Source organism: Equus przewalskii, chromosome 1 (genome assembly GCF_037783145.1).
Source record: "Equus przewalskii isolate Varuska chromosome 1, EquPr2, whole genome shotgun sequence".
NCBI lineage: Eukaryota > Metazoa > Chordata > Mammalia > Perissodactyla > Equidae > Equus > Equus przewalskii.
In genome coordinates, this window is record NC_091831.1 from 6729744 (window position 1) to 6756620 (window position 26877).

Below are 26877 nucleotides of genomic sequence, written 5' to 3' on the forward strand. Positions count from 1 at the left end.
TCAAATACCATATGATCTCACTCATAAGTAGAAGACAAAAACAAGGACAAACAAACACATAGAAGCAGAGACTGGATTGGTGGTTACCAGAGGGGAAGGGAGGAGGGAGGAGGGCAAAAGGTGTGATTAGGCACATGTGTGCGGTGATGGATGGTAATTAGTCTTTGGGTGGTGAACATGACGTAATCACAGAAATCGAAATGTATAACGATGTACACCTGAAATTTATATAATGTTTAAACCAATGTTACCACAATAAAAAAAAGAGAAGGGGATGATAAACATGAGGTTGATTACTACTCTTTTTAAGAAAAGTTACCAACTGAAGTTCTTTCCTACCTGTTTTTCATATTGATCTGGCAAATTTCAGCATTTTCCTGTTGATGTTGAAATTAACGAGGTTGGTCATTAGTGATATAGATCTTTGGGGCCATGTGGCTGGGTCTCTGTAACACACTCACACACACACACTCACACTTGGTCATTATCTGTGACTGAGTTAAACTCCCACAAATCACACCTTCTAAACATCTGCTTTGGAACGATCTGTGTTGCCTCATTTGATCACAGCAGTAGGGTGAGTTTCAAATTTCCCTCCTACCTCGAGCTTTTCAAGCCTGTCCCTGTGTGTTTGTTATAAGGATGCTGTAAGATGATGAAACACTCCAAGCAGATGCCCTTCCTGTGTAACTGCCGTAAATCTCTGCCTCTCCTCCAGAGCCTGCACAGGATTGATCACTTTTCCTTTCAGAACTCATCGAAGCTATAGAAATGATATGCAGGCACTTCTTCAGCCAGGTGATTATTTAAAAGGGATGAAATATGGAACACAATTTTCTCCTTTAAAAAAACAGTGTTTAAATTTTCCTGATAACAAAAGTAATGGCAATTCAGGCAGACACTTAATAAAATACAGAAATACGTAAATGAGAAAATATTTATATGTATTTCTTTCTCTTTTCCCCATGCATTCTTTTTACATAAGACTGTAATATATACCCACTTTTATAGCTCTCTTTTATTACATGACATTCTATCACAGGCAATTTCCCGTATCTTTTAAGTTCTTTGTAATGTTTATTTTTAATTTCTACAGAATATGATGCTGTTGTATATGCCATGATTTACTCGCCCATTCCCCTCTTAAAAAACATTTCGATTCTTGTCAGCTTTTCACTGTTGCACATTACGTTGCGCTGAATCTTTTGGTTTCTAGTAAATGTGTGGAAAGACAAGAGTTTCAGGATGGAAAGTGAGAAAAGCTCTGATTTTTTCCATTTGTCTTAAAACCATCTTTCCATATTGCTACATACCATAGTTACTCATACATTTGAAAATGTCTTACACTCAGGATGAAATGCCACTAGGTTGACCGATTACCTAGTGGTGATGATTCTAGATCAACTAACTGGGAATAAGCATGTTTGCATGAACGTGGAGGTAACTGGAGAGTGTATCTGTGGGGAGATGGGTCCACCTGGCAAATGTAGTTGTTGTACAGGTGTGGGAAAGGGAAGAATTGCCTCATGGAGAAAAATATAGATCTCAAAGCTATAGATTGGATTAGATGCTTATCCTTTGGAGAGATAAATTGCTACAGGAATGGAGGCATCCTCACTCCAGAGGCTCAGGATCCGATTTCTCTGTCCATCCACAACTTATCTCTTTCTTTCTTCAATTTATGAAATGATACCCGTCTTCATAATGTGCCTTAAGGCATAAATTCAAAAACAGTCAATAAAAATGCATAAAACTATGAATGCAGTTACCAGTACTACAAAATCATGTTTGAAACATTTAAAAGAAATCAAAAATGTACAAATGTGAGTGTTCTGTAGTGATGGTCAGGAAATGGGTGATTTACTACCAAAGCAAGACACAAAATTCAACTATTCATTTGGACTCTCTCTGACCTTGAACGCTCTACTTTAAATACAAGATTATTTTCTTCCCTTCAAATCAAATCTTACATCAGTTAATTTTATTTTAGATAAAAGATATCTTTTTTCAAAGCCATGTTCAGTTAACCCAGTAGAAAGAACAGATGGAGTGACACCCTGAAATATCTTGATTGGGGAAGATATTTGATGCAAAAGATGTGATTACTTTTTAAAGAAAATTAGCCCTGTTTCAAAAGTAGTCGGCTGATTTAGGAATATCAAATAGTCCCTCTGTCTTGTCTCTTTCTTGGTTTCCCAGCCCGAGAAGAAGAACTGGACACAGAGTGGTGTATTGTAGTCTGTTATGGACTGAATTGCGTCTCCTCCAAATTTACATGTTGAAGTCCTACCCCCTAGTATTTCAGAATGTGACTGTATTTAGTGACAGGGTCTTTAACGAGGTAATTAAGGTTAAACGAGGTCATTAGGGTGGGCCCTAATCCAATGTGACAGGTGTCCTTGTAACAAGAGACCAGGACACAGACACAGAAAGAAGAAAATGTGAAGACACAGGGAGAAGACTCAGAGGGAACCAACCCTGCTGATGCCTTGCTCTTCAGGCTTCCAGCCTCCAGAATTGCGAGAAAGTAAAATATCTGTTGCTTAGGTCATGCAGGCTGTGGTACTTTGTTATGGCGGCCCTAGCAAACTGATAGTGATTTTTAAGAGGTTGGACCTTATCTTAATTATGTAATGGATCTCAATGAGGAAATAGGATTTTGATCAATGGAACTTCTCTACAAGTGTATAATGTATGTTGATGAGCAAAGAGCGCAGCGTTTCCTTGTTCGTTTCTCTCAGTTGATTGGTTGGGGCTTTTGTCAAAGCTGAGTTTAAACACCTGAACAAACACAGTAGGATTTGACCTCAGAATCCCTGTGCTGGTAATTTGATTACCTGCTTGATGTTATCTCCAGCCTGTTAACTCCTCAGCTCCCAGCACAGAGCCTGGCACACAGTAGATGCTCAATAAATATTTCTGTGCTGCGTGAATAGTTAAATGATCTGTCCATGGTTCTGTGTTATGCATAACAGAATGTGCATCTAAAATAGTTACACTCATTTTACATTCTCATCAAAATTTCAGTGTATTGGGCATGTCATGGGGTCATTCCCATTTATGCAATTCAAATAAACTCAAATGCATTCATTATAAATTCCACGGAAATATAGTATAACTTTGAGGTAAATACTCCCTCATTTCTCCATAGGTTTGATTATATCAGCTCTCCACTGATTTCTGCTAAATCACAGGAAAAGTCAAACCCAGGTTACATAACATGTTCATATTTTGAGAGACACTTTTGTGTCCAACATCGTTTTTGATCTCCAAAACTTCCCTGTGAGGTAGAGAAGGCAAATAGGTTTTTCTCTGGAAATGGGCTTCCATCAGCATTTATCCCCCAGGCACAGTGTCACCCTGACATACTGAGTGATTCCGGAGCTTCAGAAATAAGTTCAAATTCACGTCATTCGTTATTGCTCTTCCCTCATCTGATTGCTTCTGAGGGGATCAAAGGCACAGCCACACTTGTCAGGCTCAGGGTAATGAAGTGGCGGCTGATTCTTTATCCTGTTCTTCTGGGCCTCTGGGACCTCCTGCAGCGACACTCGCTGTGCCTGTGCAGCCCCCAGGGCATGCATCCCTCCAGCGTGTTAGGCCCTGGGCTCCTGGCCGTGGCTGCCTGTCTCAGCCCGGGTGTGGAGCCAGGTTGACACTGCCAGAGTCAGGGTCTTTTCTGTCCTCGTTCCAGGCTGAGATGACATTTACTCATTCCTAGAAACACCCCCCCATGTTTCTGACACCCCTTGTTTATGTCAAGGCCAAGGTTTTCATGGCATCCTGAGCAAGAAGTCTGGGGTACTCTCTTGACGGTGGAGACCAGCATACAAGGAAGGCCAGAGTCCCCACAAGAATTCCTGTTTCCTCCTTGCTCTACAGATGTGGAACCCAAGGCCGCCTCTGAGGTCCTATGGCCAGTCTGGGGGCCCCAGGCTCAGGATGGGCCCCAGGAGGTCCAAGTCCTAGCCCCACACCCTTTGCACCACATCTGTGCAGAATCATCATCTGGCTAAAAATACCAATTCTTGGCCTTATCCCCATAGATCCTGATTCCACCTATGTCTAGGGAGGGAGGGGGGTCCACAAATCTGCATTTTTACTCTCCCATAGGTGTTTTTTATGGAGGTAGTCACCGGCTCAAACTTTGGGCAACATTGCTCTATAAAGTGAGACCAATGCTGCACACTTTCCAAGATGGATATTTGATTTTTTTCTTCAAACACCAGTGTCAAAGGAGTTCCTACCGGGTATGATCATGGACTTTGTAGGGTACACAGGAACGATGATTGTACGAACTAAATTTAACTAAAATGGGAGGGACTGCATACTAAGTCAAATGGTCTAGGTTGGCCACCAGGTGCGCTTCAGTTTTCTGATCGGTAAACTACAGCCATGAAAAGCGCCACGTAGAGAAAGGAGGGTGAGAGAGGTGCCTCAGAAGCATCGCCAATGGTTCTTGTAGCGCCCACCCACTGGAATCACACTGGAAGCTTTACAAACACTGAGGCCGGAGCCTCACACCCAGGGATTCTGATGTCATTGTTCAGGGGTGAGGCCTACACACTGAGGTCTTTACAAACACCCAGGTGACTCTCTGGTGCAACCGGGGCTGAGAACCGCTGAAGAGAGGCCCCACCTTGGAGGAGGAGGTGTCAAACAGAGCCTGGCTCCAACTGGCCATCTGGAAAAAGGTAGCAATGATATTTTGATTTTTAAAAAATGAATTTTAAGATGACCCTCCTATCCGTTTCTTCTTCTTTACCTATCTCTTTTGAGTCTGTAATTTCCCACATACGTTTAAAATCTGACCATGACCAAAAAGACTGCCATGAACAAAGAAAAAAAGGAAAAACCAAGAAAGACAAGCTGACCATCGTCCCGTGTCTAACAGTTAGGACGCCACGAGCCTCAAGTGCTAAGATCACATGCGCTGGTCCTCCCGTCAGAAGTCCAGCTGGAGGGGAGCGTTTCATTAGTTGAGTAAAGAAATATCTATCCTGCTCTGAAGAAAAGAAAAATGCCCCCCTGCTTTCTTATCCCATCTTAGCAAAAGAGAACAATGTGCTCCCGTCACACACAGGCTCTTCCTCTCTCAAAAGCACTCTCTTGAAAGGACCAGTAGCTCCATGACTCTGTCTGTGTTTCTCAAAGTGTGTTCCCTGGATCACCTCCATCAGAATCACAGGGATGTTGGTTAAAACATAGGCACCTGGGACCCACTCACAGACCTATAGAATCAATCTCTGGAGCCTGGGAAAGCTGCAGGTGTAGCAGCCCAGGTGATTCTCAGGCACCTTGGAGTTTGAGAACTGCTGCTTAGTGTTGAGCACCAATTATACCATCAGGCTCCCAAAGTGAGGACACATGAGCAGTGGGAGCTGCGCGCTGCAGTTACCGCTATTATTTCGGATCCTGTGCAGTTCCATGCAAGCGTTCATTTTAAGCACTTGGAATGACGAACGTCAAAATGGGGGCTCAAGACACCGCGAGCATTCACTAACGCTGGGTATATTCAGTCTTCTGTGTAGCTTCCTGCAGTACTTCATGCATACACGTAATACAAACAAAATGAGGGCAGGAGAGACTCTCCTGGTCTCAGACTGGTTAGACGCTTTATTAAAAATCACAGCACATTGTTTTGAACACACTAGCTATTTACCGTTAGGACATAGGATCTGCTGGTTAGGAAGCATGAAACACCTTGATCATTATGCTGGTCAAAACTCATGGTTTGCAACTGAGCATTGAAATGCAGCAAAACTACATCTGTCCTGATCTAAACCCCTTCCCCACCCCATTGTGATACGTGATTGTCCTGGTCATTGTGTTCGTCTGAGCAGTTGTCAAGCTTGCGTGTTTGCTTGCCATTGTTTCATTGTCTGGAGTTTGACCCCCCATGTTGCCAGGCCTGGGCAGCCCTGAATTCCGGTTTAAACCAGCGAAGGTGGAGGGCTACACGAGGGAGTTGGGGACCAGGGCAGAGAGGGGCTCCCATAATCACATTTGCTGTTTCCATGGAAGAGCGCTGACTCGTCTCCCATATAAACCTGTGCCCCCCAGTCCTAGCCCCCCTCTGGAATTTCATCTTCCCTCCCGGGTGAGGCTGTGAACCTGTGTTCAGGTGTTCTCGGGCCTGGTGGAGGTCATGATTGAAATTGACGATCCCCATCAGACACAAACACCATTAAATAAACTAAGAGTAGACACCCAGCAAAGAAAACCAATTCCCTAGTCAGAGGAACGTTTCCAGAATGTATAACCATCTCACAAACAGATCTGGGTTTCTTCCCCTTCCAACTGCTCGGAGGTGGTGTCAGGTGTGGGGGAAAAGGCTTTGGAGGAGAAACTCTTGAGTGTTAGTAACAGAGTTCTCTGGAGGCCTGTTGGCCCTTGAAAGAGAGTTTACTGCCTGCATTACAATGGACTGCTTGAATAATTGCCATCTTTTTCCATTTGCAGGAGGCTCTGGCATCACAGAACACAAAAATGATTTCATCCATAGTCATTTCACAGCTGATTGATGAGAATAAATCAAAAGAAAATGGGGCTGCGTTGCCCGCGCCGTGTGCAGTCGCTCAGCCTCCAGCATGTCCCATGAAGCAATCTTTGGCTAATCGCAGTGGAGTCACCATCAGCAGGGTGTTCACCTTCCTTCCTGGCAGATTAGGAATTCAGACACCAGCAGAGGAGCGAGGATCTGAGTCAGAGCGGCCACCCAAAGAGGAGAAGCTGTGCGGTGGCCCCCAAAAGGGATTTGCATCCATCACCATCACGGCCAGGCGTGTGGGCCCCCCAGCCAGCACCCTGGTGTGGGAGGCTGTAGAGGACCCCATGTGCAACAAGTGCAGAGCCCAGGATGCTCTGCTCAGGGACCCCTCTGCTCTGGCCAGTGGTGTCGCTCCACTGCAGCATCATGGACCTTTCGCCTGCACGGAATTCTCCAGAAACAGCTCTGTGATGAGGTTGAAGCTTCCTGAGGCCCACACACAGCTGTGTGAGGGACACGAGTACTGGATCACCAACGGGGACAACAGAGAGAACAGTTTTTCTCCAGATACCCCACAATCGGGAAAGAGCCCACTGGTGTTCAGCTCCTGTGTCCACCTCAGGGTGTCTCAGCAGTGTCCGAATTCCATCTACTATCTAGACAGGCCCCTCTCTGTCCCCATTGAGCAACCTCATCTTACCAGTCCTAAAATGCACAGGTCGGTCCTGTCGCTCAACCTAAATTGCAGTTCACACAGATTGACACCAGATGGAGTAGATGGCACAGCTAACAGAGAGCCAATAAGCAGCGCCCTGAAGCAGGAGCTCACGGAGGGAAACAAGAACCTCCTAGGCCCGCGCTGGAACCCAGGTTTGCAAGAAAGTTTCTTGAAGGAAAATGTATCGTTGGAACAGGTGCATTTGGGGACTGGCACTTGTCCTTGGAGTGGCTCCCCTCCGTTGGAAAATACAGAATTTACAGATGTGGGAACTAACCTGGTCACTGTAAGAAAAGGGAGAGAGGACCATGCAACTCATTGTCACACCAGCGGTCACACCAACCAGCTGTCCATTCACATTCCTGGCTGGAGTTACAGGACAGGTGAGTGCAACTCCTGATCTCGCAAGGCCGCCAGCGAGGACACCTCCCCGTCAGGTGATTGATACAAACGCCCTGCCAGGGTGGACAGGGGGCAAGTTTCTTCTACACAACCTATTCTCAGTAGAGTCGCTTTATCTGCTCCCTCAAAGCTGACTGTTGATAGCTAAGTGACGATGTCTAGTTTGGGTAGGTTTCTTAGAAGAGAGTTTTGTGGATTATGAAAGACCTTCCCTCAACGTTTTGTCTCCAACAATAGTTCCAGACCATATGTAACAAGTAGAAAAGTCAAGCACCCAAATGAGGTCACTTTAGGCCCGCGTCATTCCAAAACAGGTGACAATAACAAAGTACCATCCACTCCTGAGTGTTTCGTCTCTCTGGTCCGAACACCTGAATATCTGGAATTGTCCAGAGTGCTCACCTTTTACCTTTCAATCAGATGGTTGATATTTATGGATTGGCCTTAGAAACCTACGCCACACATCTCCATAATGAAGTGTCTATGTGTGTGAGAGTGTGTGTGTACAGTAATTATAGGATATTTTCAAAAAGAGGGAAACTGGGGATGCTCCGTGCCGAAGAGTAGCAGGAGCTTTCTGTTTCTTGAGCTGTTTTCTGAGGCGACTCTGCCGGGATTTGTGGCTATTTCCCCCACTCCAGGACCAGGCGGCGTTCCGGAGGTCAGCTGCCCCGGGCACCCCTCCCCTTTCTTGGGAGTTGAGGTGGGGAAAGCAGATCTTAGCCAGAGGCCAGATTTCTTTCTTTCTCTGTGTGAACTTCCGATTCTCAGCTTTACTTTCTGCAAGAGACTCTGGTTTATGAATTAGTGACTTTCCACTTGGGGGAAATATTTAAAGATAATAGTAGTAAAATTGAAAATGCAGCATATGCATAATAATTTTACGGTGCAGTTTTTGTCCATTAAAGCTTTATTAATTAATAAAAATGACTGTAAAACATTTTAAAGCTATAATGTGCGTAGAAATGTTAAATGATGTAATTAATTTTAACAAGTATATATATATTGAAGGCTGAGAGATTTTTCAGGCAGTTTGACACGGCTTTCAGATTGATTAGACCATTGAAATGCCTCTGAGTCTTGTAGACTTATTGCAAGAAGGAAAATGTAAGCAGCTGTCAGTGTTGCAAAGACAGACCTCAGTTTAGTATTTAAAGAAATTGTTCCAGCCGACCACTTCCTTTTCCTCGTAGATGAAGGTTCCGGAAATATATGGGCTGCATTGTTGTAATGCACATCCTTGTCTTTATGTCGTTTCTCATGGTGTAAAATAATAATTTGGATTTATGGCACTTCCACTAGAGGGTCTTTAAAAATCCCTAGAGTCAAGTCTCAAACGTTTATCTCGGGAGCAGGAGCAGAGAAAACCTCCCCGACTTGTTTTTGGCTTTGATGCACAGAAGAGTTTTGAGCGTGTCTTTGTGACATGTCTCCTCCTGTAACTGATTTTCTTAGGCAAAGGGTATGAGTTAATTCTACTTCCCGTGGGCCAGCTTCCCTCAGAACAGCTCTATAGCCCAAAGATTCGCAGGTGGAGCTGTTGAGCAGCTCTAAGTCACGTGATCACATTCTACCATTCCAGGAAACAGAGATGCACAGAGGCCAGATGGCCTTTTTCAGAGTTGCTGATCTATTATTTTCTAGCTCAGTGAATGTGGACAAGCCACACTGCCTCTCCGAGCCTGTTTCCTCATCTGGGTAACTAAAGAAGGGGGTGGATTGGGTGTTCTTGAAGGTCCCCTTGATCTTGGAAAAATTCCTGCTGTATTTACCTGAGGTGGAACCTGTGAGGGAGAGAGGTTCTTTGTGACTCTGGGTCCCTTAGTCATGAAGTTCAAAGCCGTAGAAACTCGGGCTCACCTTTTTGAGCACCTGCCTCAGATGTGTACAAATGCACACTCACACACACACATATCCCTGTCCTTTCGTGCTCTCTCACTCGGAAACTAATTTGCAATGGAGTGTATTTCTTCCCAGGTGACAAGAAAGCGCTTCTTGTCCACGCTATAGAATTCTTGCCTGAAATTTATAAGCACAACTCATGGACTGTTACAACCACCGGCTGTCCTAGTGTAATCTACACAACACTTCAAGGGTGAGCTCGCTGACCTTCAGTCTTGACAAAGCTTTTTAGCCTTAATGCAAGGACTTTCCAACAGTGGCAGAGCTCATTAAAACACCAAGGAACTGTTTGTATTTTCCTGTCTGAAACTGGAATCTTGTCTGAGGCTTTCTTGACAGCCTCCTGTGGCTGCACATGCTATTAGTGGTCTTCAGACTTCATAGTTACTGAATCTGATTCTTTTTTATCTGAAAGATTCCAAAATACCACATGAGCAGCATCCTTACTGCTGACTTACTGACATCCAGCTGCAGGGTAGGTGCGGCCTGGGAGATGCTACAAATGGAGGCAAGGCAATTTTAGCTCTAGTCATTAGGTCATCAGACAGAAAGTCCTGTAAGTCGTATTCTTGAATGAGCCTCCAGGACACGTTCTCAGAAAGATTGCCAAGATTAGGGAAAATGGGATACATTACTTACAAACCTTTTGTGCAGGACAGATGGGCCGTGTCTACTGGGACAGAGCGTTCTAGCAGACACGGGTACTTGTTCTCTTTTCAGGGGCTGAGGTCTTAGGGACTGGTTCTCTCTTCGCTCGTCTCCTCAGTCCCTGTATGTTTATCTCCACCACTAGTCAGCACCCTGCTAGCACCTGCCTGGTGGGCATCCCTGCCCCTATTATAAGGAAAAATTTCATCATCATTGTCATTGTCATCATTATCATCATCTTATCAACAACCACAACATACAGTGTGGACATCCTAGATGCCAAGCCTTGGGCTACATCGGTGTATCCATTAGTTTGAGTCATTCAAACAACTCTGTAAAGAGAGAATCTTTGGCTCTGTTTTGCAGATAAGACAAACGAGGCTTGGAGATTACATGATTTGCCCAAGTGCCAGAGCTGAGAACAGTCCTGTGTGTGTGGCTCCTGCTGTGCCCTTCTCAGTGACAACCCTAACCAGAACGGTTAGGATGGTGGGGATCGACTCAATGGTGGGCCCCATCTCCACTATCATTAAAGGTGATGTTGGAAGACCGCTCATGGACATATGAAGTAATACCAGAATTTGGTGGCCACTTACCCTGGTAGAATCTATTGGGAGAGTGAGCTACACAGTTAATTTCTAATTAAGTGTAATAAGCCATGTCATTTGATATAGTTAAAATTTATTGGCTCAGAAATCCTTCTCAGCCTGAAATCTTATTCTTTGCGGTGTTCTATGGGATATACCATATTGATCTGCATGGTTCTCTCCTCACTGGGTATTTCATGCCTCGAACAGTGTTGACTTCAATACATTACTTATTGCCAGTTTCATTTTGCCTTCATGACCTAGAGCTGAAGCTTTCCTCTACTCCTGAGACACCCAAGTAGATGGAGCAAAACCATCTGATTTTGTTAGACGCTTCTGGAGAAGAGACTGATGCGCAGTTTGCCCAAGTCTATTTGCCCCAAACGTTGGTGTTCTATGGTGGACTCTATCTTTGAATGCCTCCCTCAGTGCACAGGCTTCTGGTGGCACTGGCCTAAGAAGTCCCCAGGGGAGTTCAGTATCACTAGTGACCCAAGATGTGAATGGCTGGACAGGATTCATTGGCGAGGAATCACTGGATCTCTGCCAGATCACCAACTGAGCGCTGTGTCTGCTAGTGTTCTGGTGCTGTAGTCTAACGCATTGGTAGTGAAGAAAGCGCTTATACCCATCAAGGGAAGATGACAGACTATATGTACATGTGTCAAGCCCACCAGAGAAATCTTCGTTAGATTCAGCTCCCCCAATCCCCTGAGGACTACTTCTTAGAGGGGCCAGAAGACATTTGCAGAACCCTTATTTTACAAATGTGATTTTTATTTAATGATCTAGAACTGAGGTCGACCAATTTTTTTGTAAAGGGCAAGATAGTAATTAAGTTAGGCTTTGTGGGCCAGATGGTCTCCATAGCAACTACTCAACTCAGCTGTTGTAGAATAAAAGCAGCCACAGACAATTCACACATCAATAAGTGTGGCCATGTTCCAATAAAACTTTATTTACAAAAACAGGCAGTGGGCCAGATTTGGCCTGCAGGCTGTAATTTGCTGACTCTGAATCATCCATCCTCCAAGACAAACTTTACCCTGTTTATCAACGTTGCGTGTTGGATTCTCTGGAAATCCAACCCTGAGATGGAAGTGAAAGGACAGGGCATTTACTGGGGAGTGCTGTTGACATGGCACCCGCGGATGGGAAGGGAAGAAAGCAGGAATGGGCAGAGGGAGAAGTTGCTCTGTGATGCAGTCATAATGAAGGCCTTAGGGAACTCTGAATTTGGGGAGCCCCTTCAGAGTTACTCTCAGTCGAAGCAGGGGGTTGGGCTTTATACCCCCTGAGAAGGGGATGTGACCTTGGATGAGCAGCTCTCTTCAGCCAGCCAGTTGCCATAGTTGTGGTGGACTGCAGGACTCCCAGCGTCTGGGGGATACATCCTTCCATCCTGAGGGGGGATCTGAATGCATCACAGTTGGCCATTCTGTTTAATCTACTCTTTCCACGCTGTGACCTCATAATTCTCTAAACCAAGTCAAAGATCTTGCAAGGCTGGACCTGGAGCAGTGGGGTGGGGGCGTGGGGTATGGACCTTCGCACCTGTGTGGAGAATTCTGTTCTCCCACCCTTGACACTTATTCATTCGTTCAGCAAATGTGTATTGGACAATCATGCAGGTGTGGGCATGGTGACTTGGACCACAGTGGCAGTGGTGCTGAGAAGTGCTCAGCTTCTGGGCTATGTTTTGAAGATAAAGCGCACAGGGTTGCTAGGGATCAGATGGGTTGGCAGTGCCCACAGTGACGTGTCTACCGGGTATATCTAACCATCTCGTTTCCTGAGGCTGACTCAACTCGGCAGTGCCTCCCAAGCCCTGCAGCTTGTCTACCAGCGCCTGGCCAACATTGATACCATGGCTGCACACTTTCCCGCTGATGGAGTGTCGTTGAGGACCAGGTGAACAATTTTATGATGACAGCTTCTTTTGTGAAGCCGTAAGAGAAGAAGTGGGCAGAAGGAACAATCATTGTGAACAATGTTTTTGTATTTTATTGTTAACAAGATAAACCAGGGAGTGTTAGAATCAGCTGACAAATGGACAACAAAACTGTTGAGACCCTGGTATCTAGTAACAGTTCGAGAGCAGGGATTAGCAAACTGCAGCCCGAGGGGCCAAACCCAACCCTCCACCTGTCTTCGTAAGGCAGATTCTTTGGAACACATCCATGCTTATTCGTTCACATGTTCTGTGGCCGCTTTCGCTATATCAGCAGAGTTGAATAGTTGGGACAGAGACCTTGCGACCCATAAAGCCTGCAATATTGACTATCTGGGCCTTTGCAGAAAAAGTGTGCCAGCCCCTGCTCAAGGGCGAGCTCTCTGGGTGACTTTGGGCAAGTCACTTTCCTGCAAGGTCTTCAGTTTTTCATCTATGGAATGAGACATAAACCAGATTATCTCTTGAACTCTTGTCAGCTGGTCCATTAAGTTATTCATTTTGGGGGCTGTATTTTTCTGTTACAGTGGATCTAGACAAGTCCAAGGTTCAGGTTAACTCTTAAGTTATAGGAGAGATGCTCCGAGACAAAGGGAGAAGCTCTCGCTCCTTGAGCTCCAGAACCCTGTTTGGGTTCTGGGTTCTCTGGGTTCTGCTCCACCTTTTCTGACCAGTACGCTCCTGGCTCTCTCTCACTCTTCCCGCTCCCTAGATGCAGGTGCCCACTGAGGTTCAACTTTAGCATGCAGCTCTCCCGCCTCTTTTCACATCAGCAGCGAGATCAGGCACTTCCATGCCACCCGCCATTGTCAACAAGTGGATGGAGCATGTGTCTAGCCCTGGCACTCCTGCTAGTACCAGAACAGAGTCCCCTCTAGACAACCTCCCCTCACTCATGTGACATTTATTGTGTCAGCCATGGTACCAGGCACCATGCTAGGCTCTGGTTGCACAACGCTGAAACAAAACTCAGACATGGTCTCCCACCATACAGCTTACAGTCTGGTGGGAAAACAGACATGCAACTGATATTCCTAAAATAAGTGTGTAATTATAGATTGTGGTCCGTGCTCCAAGGGAAGGTGAGGACCATAAGTTTAACGAGGGAGGCTTAATTTAGAAGAGGGAGTTTGTCAAGAAGACCTTTCTGAGGAAGGGACTTTTAAACTGATTCTTGAAGCATGACTAGAAGGACCAGCGTGTGCCAAAGCTTCAAGGCAGAGATGAGCTCGGCACTTTGGAGGAACTGAGAAGGCCAGTGAGCCTGCTACACAACAAGTACATGCCCTGAGACTAGAGAGGTGCGCTCTAGCCATGGTTGGGGTTAGGGTTGGGGTTAGAGGCTTAGAGACAAGAATAAGGATTTAGAATTTTATCCTGAGTGCATTGAGATGCTATGATATAATGTGTGCTTTAAGAAGATGGCTCTTGCTCCTTGGAGGAAAAGAGAGAGGAGGAGGGAAGGCCACTGCTGTTGCATAGATAATAGTCATATCGGAGGCTGTGGAGGCAGGAGAAGTAGTCTGATGGTGGAATTCACAAGCCTCAACTACTGATGAGGTCAGAAGGAGGGAAACAAGGAGGTGGCAAAGATGAAATCTGGGTTTCTGGCTTGAGCATCCAGAGAAGGTTTTTTATTTTAACAAACTTTATGTTTTAGAGCAGTTTTAGGTTCACAGCAAAACTGAGAGGAACATACAGAGTTCCCATATAGCCGCTGCCCCCACACATGCACGGCCTCCTTCACAATCAACATCCTGCACCAGATGGTACATTTGTTACAATCAATGAGCCTGCAGGGACTCACCATCGTCACCCAAGTCCAGAGTTTACATTAGGGTTCACTCTCGGTGTTGTACATCCTATGGGTTTTGACAAATGTGTGATCACATGTATCCATCATTATGATATCATACAGAGTATTTTCACTAAAAATCCTCTGTTCTTCCCTTATTCATTACCCCCCCTCCGCCAACCTCTGGCAACCACTGATCTTTTAACTGTCTCCATCATTTTGCCTTTTCCAGAATGTCATATTGTTTTCAGATTGGCTTCTTATACTTACTAATATGCATTTAAATTTCCTCCGTCTTTTCCTGGTGTGATAGCTCATTTCTTTTTAGTGCTGAATAACATTCCATTGTCTGGAAGAACCACAGCTTGTTTATCCACTCACCTACTGGACGAGATCTTAGTTGCTTCTAAGTTTTGGAAACTCTGAATAAAGCTGCCATAAACATGTGCAGGTTTTTGTGTGGACGTAAGTTTTCAACTCCTTTGCATAAATACCAAGGAACGTGATTGCTGGATCCTATGGTAAGAGTATGTTTAGTTTTTAAGAAACTGCCAAACTGTCTTCCAAAGTGGCTGCACCATTTTTGCCTTCCCACCAGCATGAATGAGAGTTCCTGTTGCTGCACACTCTCACGAGCATTTGGTGTTACCAGGGTTCTGCATTTCAGCCATTCTACTAAGTGTGTAGTGTATCTCATTGTTGCTTTAATTTGCATCTTCTTGTTGACATATGATGTGGGGCATCTTTTCGTATGCTTATTTGCCATCTGTGTATCTTTTTTGATGAAGTGTTTATTAAAGTCTTTGTCTCATTTTTAATCCAATTGTTTGTTTTCTAATTGTTGAGTTTTAAGAGTTTGTTGCATATTTCGGATAACAGGGGAGGTTTTTATCCAGATTGGGAAGATAAGGAGGAGCAGAGCAGGTCCTGGGCACCATGAGAGGTTACATCTGAAGAGTTGGGGACGTTCAGGTGCAGACGGCAAGTTGGGAGTTGGACCCATGAATCTGGAGCCCAAGAGAAAGTTCCAGTCTAGAGTTGTGGTTGGGGAGCCTTCTTCCTAAAGTGTGTGTTTTATGCCACAGAAGGGTTTAAGAACACCCAGGGCAAGAGAAGGACAGGATGCAAAAGGGTCCTGGAATGCTAATATTTACAGGTGTTTCGGCTCAATATTAGTACTACAACCACCTCCGCTGCTCTTTCATTTACTGAGGTTTGACTGTGTGCCCTGTGCTGTTCAGGTACTTCACGAGTTTTAACCCATTTACTCCTCCCTAAAAATCCATGGGATAGATGCGTTGCTGACCTTCATTTTCCAGATGGGGAAACTGAAATGTAAAGAGGTAGAGATTTGCCCGGGGCTACACAGCTGGATGGGGGGGAGGGGCCGGGGTGGACAGGCTTCCTGCTCCTCCAGCTGGCTGTGTTCCCATGGCCTCCCAATGGCACATCCAGGCCTGTCGTCACCTTTCTGCTCAGATTTCTCCTGCTCTTGGGAACAGTTCCCTCACTTCCTGGACTCCAGGCTCAGGACTCTGAGTCACCTTGGGACTCTTTCCTCCTCTCCCTCACTGCTGTGTCCAGTCACCGGCCACGTCAAAAGTCTCACGTCCATCCCTTATCTTCCATATCCGCAGCCACTGTCCTCCTTCAAGCCTTTATTATCTTCATGAAATGTCTACGCCCAAATAGATTTGTTTTCCTGACTATAAATTTAATATAGGCAACTGAGAAGAACAAAAAGTAGAATAAAAAGCTCAAAACCCTGAAATAATCATTGCTAATATTTTGGTGTATTTTCTCCCATTCTTTTTCTATGCATATGTATTTTTTCTTTTAAATGGCTGAGATCCTGCTGCATATGTGATTTCTCTCTGGGTCTCTGCCACTTAGCACTATATCATAAATATTTCCTGATGTTAACAGTACTTTACAAAGATAACTTTTGTTGGCTATGAAGTGATGTGTTTTATGGATATATCATAGTTGACTTAATTATTTCTTCATGTTGGTCCTTAAAGTTGTTACTCATTTTTCACTTTTGGGAATAACATTAATGTGAACCCTTGGTGTGTAAGGCTTTTCTGTAGGCTGGATTATTTCCTTTTGAGAAATATTCTTGAAATGGGCTGTCTAGATCAGAGAGTATCAGCCTTTTTAAGGTTCTTGATGCACAGTACTGAATTAGACGCCAGGAGAAACCAAGATGACCGCTTCCCCCTTCAGTGTTGTAAAAGGCCATTTCTGTATGTGCTCGGCCAAGGTGAGGTATCAATTTGCAAACTTTTGCAAATTTCCTGATGAAAATTACTGCTTTGTGGTGGGTTGGGCTGGCATTTCTGTGATTGCTAACAAAGGGGAATGTTTTCTTCATGGTTCCTGCTTCTCACCTGACCTTGTCCATAGCTATGTGACCATATAGCTGACCATATAGCTATATGACCATAGTCCATAGTGGGCACCCCCTCCCATGGAGCCTTCCCTCTCTAGGCCTCAGCAGTATTGAAATGTGGGGCCAGATAGTTCTCTGTTGTTCAGGGCTGTCTACGCATTATAGGACGTTTAACAGCATCCCTAGCCTCTAGAGCCCTACCCACTAGATGCCAATAGCCCTCCCGCTCAGTTGTTACAACCACAAATGTCTCTAGATATTGCCTGGTTTGGGGGTTGGGTCAACAAAGTCACCCTTAGTTGAGAACTGCTGGCCCGCACTGTGCCCAGACTTCCTTACAGCCCGCTGTTATTGTGGGCCACCGTGTTCAGCAATCCTCACCGCTCACCAGATGGCGACCCAGCCTCAGTGCATCTTCCCAGCCTCACCTCTCAAGTACTCGACTCCCGGGAATTTTATGGCCTTTTATTGTGATGTCTTTGCTATGTCAGGAGGCCATTTTTCTTCTTCTAGACTGTACTGTCCTAGAGGTCAGAACCCCAGTCTGAGTCATTGGCATTAACCTCTCCACGCCCAGCAGTGAGCCACAGAGCATGCAGCACCTCCTCAGGACCCGGGTGCTGGGCAGAGCACAGGTCATTCTGATGACCCAACAAAGCCTTGCTGATGTCAGTCACGTAAAAGCTCACTCCCTTTCCTTCTTCAAACCACCTCTCCCATGGCCGTATCCAAAACCTCTCTAGCCAAGAAAGGGTGAGGAGCCGTGTAAGATTCACTGTCCAGAGGTAGGTTGTGAAAAGTAAAGTGAAAACTGTAGTATCCCCACTTGGTTTTAAAATTGAGGGGAAAAAATACATCAAAATATTCTTTCCCTCTAAGAACGCAGTAAGAATAATCAAGTATTGTCATGAAACAATTTTATTATCCTTCAGATGGTCAAATTTAATGTTAAAAATAGAAGTATAGACATTGTTGCAAAAAATATTCTGAAGGGTTTTTTTTGGTGATTTAACTCCTGGTAAGTCTTGATGCAGTTGGGTCATTTTCCCCATAATCTTGAAGATGATGATCAGATCCCTCCCCAGAGTGTATTGGTCTCTGAAGGTTGCTCATGTCAGCCACCCCAGCTGGCTCTGTGGAGCAAAGGGCTTGTTTTCTTCTTTCTGAGTAACTCGCTTAGTTGTATGAATGGGTTGTGTCCCCACATTGTTCAGGAAATGGTCATTCCAGTGGGCCATTTGCTCAAGTTTGCCAGAGATAGATGAAGAGAAATGGATTCAAGTTCTGCAGCAGGCTGACGGGATAGCGGTCTGATTCGTAAATTAGGAAACGGCAGAGCAACCCTTCATATGTAAATAAGAAATCATGATAATCAGGGTGACAGAGCAGCAGCACCAGGGGCTGGGAAATGAGTCCCGTCTGAGTTTCAGTTCAAACTCTGCTAGTTGCTGACCTCGTGTCCTGTGTGAGGTAATTTACATGAGGAGCACCGAGCACGGTGATACATAGTGGGAACTCTGTACGTTTTGTAATTACCATTAGTCTTCAGTATCATCTGAGCTGTCTGCGTGATATCAATTTAGACATGATCTTCAGAAAAGGAAGTGGTAGTAACATGGTGAATTCTGTAAGGAAAAGTATTTCAGATGTAGATGATCCTCGAAAAAAGGAAAAAAAAATGTGAGAAATAGGTGGTGTGTTTAATTCCTTTGGCTTGGTGAGTTTTTGCTATTTTCCCAATTAACACAGAAGCTCAGATCTCTCCAAAAAAAATGTAATCTTATTTTCAGTGTTACTAACATTGGGAGAATGAGAGATAAATGAAGATGGTAAGATCAGCCTATAAATTCATCTTAAGCTATGTTGTCCAAGTAGTTTGTTGTTAAATGCAGAAATCTTTTTCGCATTGCTATCTCAGGGTCATTTGTTTCCCGTGTAAGGTCATAACTGCATGAAGGCGTTACCGTGGATGAAATATCAGTTTACACACAGGGCATTCACGTGATCTTATGTGGTTCTGAGGCTATGCTCAGGGGCCACACTCAGAGAGCGTGGAAGGGTGTTCAGGGGAGGGCATCAGACACATCAGGGATGCTTTTTCAAAATGCCCGTGCTGGGCCCTATGCTGGAATTCAAATAAGTGCCTCCTTGGTTAAGAGCCCTGTTCTGGAGGATGCAAGGGAAGAAAAATACTTTTCCTTCCACTGTTCTAAATTCTGTCTGGGGCCCCTATAACAAAAGACAGATTAACAAGAGAAAAAAAAATAAGATGATTAACATGTACACTTCATGTATATGTGGGAAATACCCAGGGAAAAACGAGTAACTCAAAGCAGTGGCTTAGAACTCAGGTTTACTTAGCATCTTCAACAAAGAGCAACAATGTTGTGGAGAAATGACAGGACAAAGGACAGCAGTTTTAGGCTTCCAAGGTTGGCACAGTAGGAAAGTAGATATATGGGAGGAAACTAATGGTAGATAAAGGCTGAAGTTTTTTATGTCGACTCCTCTGGTGCTGTCTCCAGGCTGATAGGTCTCAAGTTGTCTCTGGTGATTAACTTCTGTTCTTCCTGGTAGAGAGGGGAGGCGGGACACCTTTGTAAATTTATGTCCTGCTTTAAGGCAAATAGGGGGAGGGCGGAGAGCTTTGCTTATTTCTGCTTCTTCTCAATTGCCTTCAGCTCAAAATAATCCTTATGCCAAAGTGACATATTTTGATGTGGTGGAGGACAGCATGTCCTTCCTCCTGTGCATCTTGATTCTCAGCTGTTTAGGGGTGATGGTCAGACTCTTCAAGGTTGAGGTCCCCAAGAGGTGCTGAAGGGCAGCTGCCCAGGACAGGTGTCCTCTTTGCAGGGAGCACAGCCTTTGTTATGCCACTTACGGTTAGAAGCTGCTGCCTCAAATGCCTGCCCTTGCCCACTCTGAGTCCTGTGATAAATGCCCCATGGGAACAGAAAAACCCATAGTCTGGGTGAGGAATAGATAAACTGGCCCATTAGATGGTAGTTGCCTATAGAATCAGAAGTTGAAGACAAAGGCTGCAAAACTCTGGGTTTTCTTAACTGTTTTCTCAATTAGTTGAAATATTTGCATACAAGGACTGCATCCTTTTGGTCTTTTGTAGAACTGCCTTTCTTTTCATTGTGCTTTGGTGTTGGGTCATCAACCTACATTAAGGACATGGATCATTCATAGCATACAGGGCCATTTATGTGGGCCCAATAAGGAAAAAATCTCTACTTGCCATGTTCCCAGAGTTAAACTATAGTGCTGTGCATCTTCTGAGCAACTCTGGTTCTTACCTCTCAGAGCTTTTGACCCATGAAGCTGCTATTGTTTCTCCTTCTACACTGTCTGTTAGAAAATTCAGACAACTTTGAGGCCCTTCTTTTGCAAATATTCAGTCTTATGGCAATATCTGGTGTTTTGGCTTTGTCTTATCTTTCCCATGTATAAATATATAATTTGGCTGAAATAAAGGGAAAAATTCTATAGTTTTACTTAAAACCTGCTCCCTCCTTGGGGAGGATGCTAAATTGAAGGTCCAGGCTTGCGCTGAACAAGTTGGTGTATGTTCAGCAGATGAATGGCTCTGGTGTTTTAAGATAGAGGCTTATCCACTTTTACATGTAGATGGACCACTGGTAGGTGTCTTTGATCAGATGGCCTATGTAGATGGTAAACAAATGACTCTGAGTTCTGGCGGCCTCCTGTCCTTCACTCTCGTAAATACATGTGTGTGTGTGTAAGACCGAGTGACCCACTTCAGTTTAGAAATGATGGCAAAGGAGCTGTGAAGAGTGGAGCATCAGACCCCAGCCAGCAGAGTTTGGCAGACGTGGTCCATAAAACACACTGAATGTCCCAGCATTGTGCAGTTGGGAGATACAGCTTTCCCAGACACCAGGGAGAATTTGTGCTGATGTAATGGTTGTGGCAAAGCCCATCGTGATTCTCTCAGCCCCAAAGCCTACCTTGACCCTCAGCACTGCTTGCAGCACTGTGGTTTCTCTCCAGGTCTTACATTATCCATAAAAACGCTGCTAAAAAAAGGGTATAAATGTAATCAGTTTCTCCTTTAATTCCTTTGCTTTCATACTGTTTTCCCCCTTCTTATTGAAAAAAGTAAAACATGTGCATTGTAAAAATTAAAATGTAAAAAGCAAGAAAAGGAAAATAAAACCAACCATAACCCATTACCCACAGATAAATCACTGTTAATACTTTAATTTATCCTCCCATTACCCACAGATAACATCACTGTTAATATTTTAATTTATCCTCCCATTATCCACAGATAACATCACTGTTAATATTTTAATTTATCCTCCCAAGTAGGTTACTTGCATCTTCTCACATACACAACAAACTTTTCTTTTATTCTTTATTCTTCTTTCCTTTTCTTTTCTTAAGAAAAAGGGGATCATGCAAAACATGGTTCTAGAAGGCTGCTCGTTCTCGACAATGGATTGTGAGGTTCCTTTTCATGTCCTACATATTCTATTAATCATTTAATGGCCACACAGTCTTCCATTGAATAGATTTACCTAACCTATCATTTAAAACCCTTCTTGTTAAGTAGATTGTTTCCATTTTTACAACAACATGTTGGCAAATGTCCTTGTAGAGAAATCTTTGTGGGCATGTCATGTGATTTCCTTAAGCCAGGTTCCTAGAATTTCTGGGTCAAAGGATAGGCACAATTTTAAGGCTTTTTAATATAGATTTCTAAATGATGCTCTGTAACAGCTGTGTCAAATTCCACTATCAACACATAAATACGAACTTCCCTGAACATTCATAAGCCTTGAGTATTGGCATCACAAAAATTTCTATGCCATTTTGATAAGTGAAAAATGATACTTATGATATAATAATTTGTATTTTTTTGATGGACATGTTGAACTTTTCATGTGTTTATTGTACATCTGTATTTCTTCTTTCTTGAATTTCCTCTATATTTTCTTTGGTCACGTTAGTAGTTTTTCTTTTGAATTTTTATTTATGTTAAAAATATCCTTTTGTATTTTACTTTTTATTATAATTTTTTAAACTTTGAATTTTGAAATAATTTTAGATTAACAGAAGAATTACAAAGATAGGACAGAGAGTTCCTGTATATCTTGTGTATATGGCTTCTCCTGTGTTAACATGTTTCGTAATCACGGTACTTTAATCTAAGCCAGAGTCGCTCAACCTCACGCTATAGACATCTTGGGCTGGATGATTCTCGGTTGTGGGGGCCGTCCTGTGTATTGTGGAATGTTAACAGCATCCCTTGTCTCAACCCATGAGATGCTGGTAGCACCTCCTCCTGGCTCCCTAGTTGTACAACCAAAGATGTCTCCAGACATTACCAAATGTCCCCTGGGGAACAAAATCACCGGCAGTTGAGAATCACCAATCCAAACTAAGAAAGCAGTATTGGTACAATACTATTAACTAAGCGACAGAGTTTGTTCACATTTCACCAGTGTTTCCACTAATGTCCTTTTTCTGTTCCAGGATCACATCCAGGAAATCGTTGCATTTAGTCACCATGTCTGTTGATGGTAATTTTTGACATTCACATGTTTCTATTATCTTCTTAACCCTTTTTCCTTTGTTTTCACTGACAGGCTTGGAATGGCCTTCTCTAGCCCACATTCCTCTCTGGCTCCTTTATTTAAAACTGTCACCTCCCTGGATATGTTTCCTCCGGTGCTGTAAGATTGGGATCTATTTTTCCTAAATGGCCTGCCAGTTGTGTATGGACTATTGATGAGATACTCCATTATTTCTCTGCTGGTTGGAAATGCCAATTGTATGTCGAATTTGTGTTTATGCAGTGATTTCTCTTGACTTATACGGTTGTTTCCTTCTAGAAATTTTCATGCAACTTGAATATTATGTGACTCACAAAAGCTCCTCTGTTACCATCTATGGATTTGAAAGATGGAGAAGCTTTCAGATCCTGCTAAGTGTGCACTGTTGGCAGTGAATGTACCTCATTACTGCAGGACCCAGGCAGTGAGAGACTCCGGCTGCTGTCACACTTTTCCAAATTTTAATTTTATATTTAAAAATATCCTCTCAATCTGACCCTACACTCTGTTTTTACAGCAATACTGAGACAATTTACTTACATTAAAATGTACACAGTTAATATCTATGCCCACGTAACCGACCCCACCATGAAATACAGACCAATCACCTCAGAAAAACATGTGGCCCCTTTGCACATTGGGATCCTCTTCCCCCAGTCCCCAGAAACCACCAGTCTTCTTTCTGTCACTATTCTAGAGTCTATGTAAGCTGAAGCAAATTGAAATTCCTTTGTGTAAGGTTTCTTTCACTCAAACTAATGCTTTTGAAATTCTTCCATGTCTGCATCTATCCTTAATTTCTCTCTGCAATGTTTCGTAGTTTTCGTTGTAGAAGTCTTTCATGTATTTTGTTCAGTGTATTCTTACTTAATTCATATTCTGAATGCTACTGTAAATGAATGATACTGATCTTTTTTTGCTTAGAAAGATTAGCCCTGAGCTAACATCTCTTGCCAATCTTCCTCCTTTTTTTGCTCGAGAAAGATTAGCCCTGAGTTAACATCTGTTGCCAATCTTCCTCCTTTTTTTGCTCGAGAAAGATTAGCCCTGAGCTAAGATCTGTGCCAATCTCCCTCCACTTTATATGTGGGTCACCACCACAGCATGGCTCACAATTGGTGTAGGTCTGCTCCTGGGATCCGAACACGTGAACCTGGGCTGCCAAAGCAAACTGTGCCAAACTTAACCACTATGCCATGGGGCCGGCCCCAATGCTGATTTTTTTAAAATTTCACTTCCAACATTTTTTGCTTACACGTAGACATATATATGATTGCTTTTTGTGTAGTGCCCTTGAATCCTGTAACCTTGCTAAAAGTACTTAATTACAGAAGCATTTTTGTAGATTCCTTAGGATTGTCTATGTACACGATATTATATATGAATAAAATTTTACTCATCCTTTTACCATCTTGATGCCTTTAATTTCTTTTTTCCTTACCTTATTATGCTAGGTAAGACTTACAGTAAAATGTTGAGTAGAAGTGATAAAAATGAGCATCCTTGACTTATCCCCTTGTTAGCCACAGGGATTTAACAAAGAGAGAGAGAGAAAGATTGAGTTATCTCCTAGGTTGAGGAAATTTCCTTCTATTTCTAATTTTTTTCTCTTTTTTTATTCTGATAAAATATATATAACATAACATTTACCATTTTAACTATTTTTATGTATACAGTTCTGTGGCATTAAGTATATTCACATTCTTTTGCAACCATCACTACCGTCCATCCACAGAAGTTTTTTCATCTTGCAAAACTGAAACTCTGTACCTCTTAAGCACTAACCGGCATTCTCCCCTCTGTTGGTCCCTGGAAACCACCATTCTCCTCTCCGTCTCTATAAACTTGACTACCTCATATAGGTGAATCATAGAACATTTGTCTTTTTGTAACTGACTTTTTCACTTAGCGTAATGGCCTCAAGGTTGATCCATGTTGTAGCATATGTCAGAATTCCTTCCTTGTTAAGCCTGAATAATATTCCATTGTATGGACGTAGCAGATTTTGTTTATCTATTCATCCAGCAATGGCCACTTGAACTACTCCCACCTTTTGGCTATTGTGAATAATGCTGCTATAAACATAAGTGTTTAAATATTTGTTTGACTCTCTGCTTTTAATCCTTTTGCGTATATACCCAGAAGTAGAATTGCTGCATCATATAGTAATTCCATGTTTAATTTTCTGAGGAACCACCATGCCATTTCCCATAGCAGTTGCACCATTTGACATTCCCACAAGGCTGCCAATTTCTCCACATCCTTGCCTACACTTGTTATTTTCTGTATTTTTGGTAACAGCCATCCTGCTGAGTGTGAAGTGGAATCTGATTGTGGTTTTGATTTGTATTTTCCCAGTGATCAGTAATGTTGAGCATCTTTTCATGTGCCTATTGGCCATTTGTATATCTTCTTTGGAGTAATGTCTGTTCAAATCCTTTGCCCATTTTTTATTAAGGTTTTGTTTGTTTCTATTCCTAATGTGATGAAAGATTTCATTGTGCATGTATGTTGAATACTGACATACTTTTTACGCCCCTCTTGGCATAATAATTGGATTTTTCTCCTTTATTTTGTAAATATGGGGAATTACGTTGATTTTTTATATGTTAAGTTATATAGTTCTAGGTTAAACTCTATTTACTGATGGTGCATTATGCTTTTTTGAAAATAAATACATTGCTGGATTCTATTTGCTAGTATTTTTAGGGATTTTTTTTCTTCATTCATGTTAAGTAATATTGGTGTGTCATTCTCTTTTTTGAAATGTTTTTGGTTTGGGTATCAGGAAAATACTACCTTTATACAATGAATTAGGAAGTGTTCTCTTTTCTATTTCCAAAAGAGATTTGCGAGATGGATGTTGTTTCTTCCTTAAGTGTTTGGTAGAAATCACCAGTGAAGTCAGCTTGGCCTGAAGTTTTCATTGTGGGGAAGCTTTAAATTATGAATTCAATTTCTTTAATTGCTATATGATGACAGTTAGGATTTCTACTACTTCTTGAGTCTGTTTGATAGTTTGTGTCTTTTAAGGAATTTGCTGTTTCCTCAAAGTTGTTGAAATTATTGCCATAAAGTTGTTCATAATATTTTCTTATTATCCTAGAAACTATAGTGATGTCCCCCTTGTTTATTCCCAAAGTTGGTAATTTGTGTCTTCTCTTTTTTCCTTATCAGTCTAGCTAGAGGTTTATCCATTTTATTGATTTTTTCCCCCAAGGATCTAGGTTTCATTCCATTGATTTTCTCTATTGCTTGTCAATTTTCTCTTACATTGATTTCTGCTTTTAGCTTTATTATTTCTGGTTATCTATTTACTTTGTTCTGAATTTGCCCTTTTTTATTTTTTAGCTTAAGAGGGAAAGCTTAGGTCAAATGCTCATAACAAATGTTTTCATATAATCATTCAACATTTAAATTTCCTTCTAGTTTTGATGTGTATTTTTTCATTTTAATTTAGTTCAAAATATTTTCTTTGTATACTCTACCAGTATCACTTTATGTTAATTTTATCTTTATAATAAGCTTTAATATCTGAATGTGCAAGATTACATTCACTACTTTTTTTTTTTTGCAAAATTTTGTTAGCTAGAAAATTTAGACCATTTGCACTTATTGTGATTACTGATCTATGTGGATTTATTTCTTTCGTGTTATTTAGGCTTTCTATTTGTCCTACCTTCTCTATTTCTCTAATAGCCTTGTATTGAATTAATTTTTGTCTCATTCTCTTTTTTTCTCTGCTATTTGGAAGTTACACTCTTTATTTCTATTATTTCAGTGACCAGCTAGAAATTGTACCATGTGAATTTAGCAAAGGTGAAAGTTAATCAGTATTTTTCATAATCTCTCAAACAAATCAGAAATTTAGAACACTTTAACTCCCATCAACCCTCCGACAGATTATTATATGTTTTGGTTCTCTCTTGTTTGTTTTTGTGACTCCTACAAATTGAATGTTATTTTTATACAATCATGGTTAATTTATCTCATGTTTACCATTGTCTGTGCTCCCCTTTCCTTTATGTGTGTCAGATCTTTGCTGTTGATATTAATTTTCATCTTCCTAAAATACATATTTTGGAGTTCATTTTGGTGGCACCTCAAGTGGAGGGACTTTTGCTGGTGAACTCTCCTAAGTTTGTTGGAGTGAGGGAAGGTGAGAATTCTAAAAAAATCTTCATTTAGCCATGTTCTTGAAAGGAGACTTCGTAACGTATACAATTTTCTGTGTTACAATTATTTTCTCTCAGTCCTTTAAAAATATTATCCCACTGCCTTGGGCTTCCACTGTTGCTATGGAGAAGACACCTGTAAGTCTAATTGTCATGACTTCGTGCCTTTCCTTTGAGTTGTTTTTAAGATCTTCTCTGTGCTTGGTGTTATGCTTCATTATGATATTTT

General features: G+C 42.5%; 1 protein-coding gene across 13 annotated transcripts in view; it reads left to right on the plus strand.

Annotated features, from left to right (window-relative positions):
* C1H10orf90 (chromosome 1 C10orf90 homolog) overlaps nt 1-26877 on the plus strand; it is a 212552-nt gene that overhangs the window by 140145 nt on the left and 45530 nt on the right. For all 13 annotated transcript variants that reach the window (XM_070567428.1, XM_070566828.1, XM_070566910.1 and 10 more), the window contains one exon: nt 6463-7591. In XM_070567428.1, coding sequence (XP_070423529.1) covers nt 6463-7591 — 1129 coding nt within the window. The remainder of the gene's footprint in view (nt 1-6462; nt 7592-26877) is intronic.